The 2,663-nt window shown below is 61.0% G+C and overlaps 1 protein-coding gene across 1 annotated transcript; it reads left to right on the top strand.

Annotated features, from left to right (window-relative positions):
* Window positions 1-1,454: 1,454 nt before the first annotated feature.
* Window positions 1,455-2,021, top strand: LOC137649241 (uncharacterized). The gene has a single exon (XM_068382227.1). The coding sequence runs from the start codon at window positions 1,455-1,457 to the stop codon at window positions 2,019-2,021; it is 567 nt and encodes a 188-aa protein (XP_068238328.1).
* Window positions 2,022-2,663: the final 642 nt, after the last annotated feature.

Here is a 2,663-nt window from a genome sequence, read left to right on the forward strand (position 1 = left end):
GTGGTGGTGATAGCGGTGGCTCATAGGGTTCGGTTGGAGGAGGAGGAGGAGGTGGTGAAGGTGGTGGTGATGGCGGTGGCTCATAGGGTTTGGTTGGAGGAGGAGGAGGAGGAGGTGGTGAAGGTGGTGGTGATGGCGGTGGCTCAGAGGGTTTGGTTGGAGCAGGAGGAGGAGGTGGTGAAGGTGGTGGTGATGGCGGTGGCTCAGAGGGTTTGGTTGGAGGAGGAGGAGGAGGTGGTGAAGGTGGTGGTGATGGCGGTGGCTCAGAGGGTTTGGTTGGAGGAGGAGGTGGTGGTGAAGGTGGTGGTGATGGCAGTGGCTCAGAGGGTTTGGTTGGAGGAGGAGGTGGTGGTGGTGGTGGTGGTGGTGGCTCAGAGGGTTTGGTTGGAGGAGGAGGTGGTGGTGGTGGTGTTGGTGATGGCGGTGCCTCAGAGGGTTTGGTTGGAGGAGGAGGTGGTGGTGGTGGTGGTGATGGCGGCGGGTCAGAGGGTTTGGTTGGAGGAGGAGGTGGTGGTGGCGATAGTGGCAGCTCAGAGGGTTTGGTTGGAAGAGGAGGTGGTGGTGGTGGTGGTGATGGCGGCGGCTCAGAGGGTTTGGTTGGAGAAGGAGGTGGAGGTGGTGGTGGTGGTGATGGCGGGCTCAGAGGGTTTGGTTGGAGAAGGAGGTGGTGGTGGTGGTGATGGCGGAAGCTCAGAGGGTTTGGTTGGAGGAGGAGGTGGTGGTGGCGATAGTGGCAGCTCAGAGGGTTTGGTTGGAGGAGGTGGAGGAGGTGGTGGTGGTGGTGATGGTGGTGATGGCGGTGGCTCAGAGGGTTTGGTTGGAGGAGGAGGTGGTGGTGGTGGTGGTGATGGCGGCAGCTCAGAGGGTTTGGTTGGAGGAGGAGGTGGTGAGGGCGGCGGCTCAGAGGGTTTGGTTGGAGGTGGTGGTGGTGGTGGTGATGGCAGCAGCTTAGAGGGTTTGGTTGGAGGAGGAGGTGGTGGTGGTGATGGTGGCAGCTCAGAGAGTTTGGTTGGAGGAGGAGGTGGTGGTGGTGGTAGTGGGTGATGGCGGCAGCTCAGAGGGTTTTGTTGGAGGATGTGGTGGTGGGGATGGCAGCGGCACATCAGAGGGTTTGGTTGGAAGATGTGGTGGTGGTGATGGCAGCGGCAGCTCAGAGGGTTTGGTTGGAGGATGTGGTGGTGGGGATGGCAGCGGCTCAGAGGATTTCGTTGGAGGAGGAGGAGGAGGTGGTGGTGGTGGTGATGACAGCAGCTCATAGGGTTTGGTTGGAGGAGGAGGTGGTGGTGGTGGTGATGACGGCGGCTCAGAGGGTTTGGTTGGAGGAGGTGGTGATGGTGGTGATGGCAGCGGCTTAGAGGGTTTGGTTGGAGGAGGACGAGGTGGTGGTGGTGGTGGTAGTAGCAGCAGCAACTCAGAGGGTTTGGTTGGAGGAGGTGGTGGTGGTGGTGGTGGTGATGGCGGCAGCTCAGAGGGTTTGGTTGGAGGAGGAGGTGGTGGTGGTGATGGCGGTAGCTCAGAGAGTTTGGTTGAAGGAGGAGGTGGTGGTGGTGGTGGTGGTGATGGCGGAAACTCAGAGGGTTTGGTTGGAGGAGGAGGTGGTGGTGGTGGTGGTGGGTGATGGCGGCAGCTCAGAGGGTTTGGTTGGAGGATGTGGTGGTGGGGATGGCAACGGCACCTCAGAGGGTTTGGTTGGAGGATGTGGTGGTGGTGATAGCAGCGGCAGCTCAGAGGGTTTGGTTGGAGGATGTGGTGGTGGGGATGGCAGCGGCAGCTCAGAGGGTTTGGTTGGAGGATGTGGTGGTGGGGATGGCAGCGGCAGCTCAGAGGGTTTGGTTGGAGGATGTGGTGGTGGGGATGGCAGCGGCAGCTCAGAGGGTTTGGTTGGAGGATGTGGTGGTGGGGATGGCAGCGGCTCAGAGGATTTGGTTGGGGGAGGAGGAGGAGGTGGTGGTGGTGGTGGTGGTGATGACAGCAGCTCAGAGGGTTTGGTTGGAGGAGGAGGAGGTGGTGGTGGTGGTTGATGACAGCGACTCAGAGGGTTTGGTTGGAGTAGGTGGTGATGGTGGTGATGGCAGCGCCTCAGAGGGTTTGGTTGGAGGAGGAAGAGGAGGAGGAGGAGGAGGTGGTGGTGGTGGTGGTGATGGCGGTGGCTCAGAGGGTTTGGTTGGAGGAGGAGGTGGTGGTGGTGATGGCGGCAGCTCAGAGGGTTTGGTTGGAGGAGGAGGAGGAGGAGGAGGAGGTGGTGGTGGTGGTGGTGGTGGCGACTCAGAGGGTTTGGTTGGAGGAGAGGTGGTGTGGTGGTGGTGGTGGTGGTGGTAGATTCTCAAGAGGGTTTGGTTGGAGGAGGTGGTGGTGAAGGTGGTGGTGATGGCGGTGGCTCAGAGGGTTTGGTTGGAGGAGGAGGTGGTGGTGGTGGTGGTGGTGGTGGTGGTGGCTCAGAGGGTTTGGTTGGAGGAGGAGGTGGTGGTGGTGGTGTTGGTGATGGCGGTGCCTCAGAGGGTTTGGTTGGAGGAGGAGGTGGTGGTGGTGGTGGTGATGGCGGCGGGTCAGAGGGTTTGGTTGGAGGAGGAGGTGGTGGTGGTGATAGTGGCAGCTCAGAGGGTTTGGTTGGAGAGGAGGTGGTGGTGGTGGTGGTGATGGCGGCGGCTCAGAGGGTTTGGTTG

The sequence above is a fragment of the Palaemon carinicauda genome, chromosome 11, assembly GCF_036898095.1.
Source record: "Palaemon carinicauda isolate YSFRI2023 chromosome 11, ASM3689809v2, whole genome shotgun sequence".
In the NCBI taxonomy this organism is placed as follows: Eukaryota; Metazoa; Arthropoda; class Malacostraca; order Decapoda; family Palaemonidae; genus Palaemon; species Palaemon carinicauda.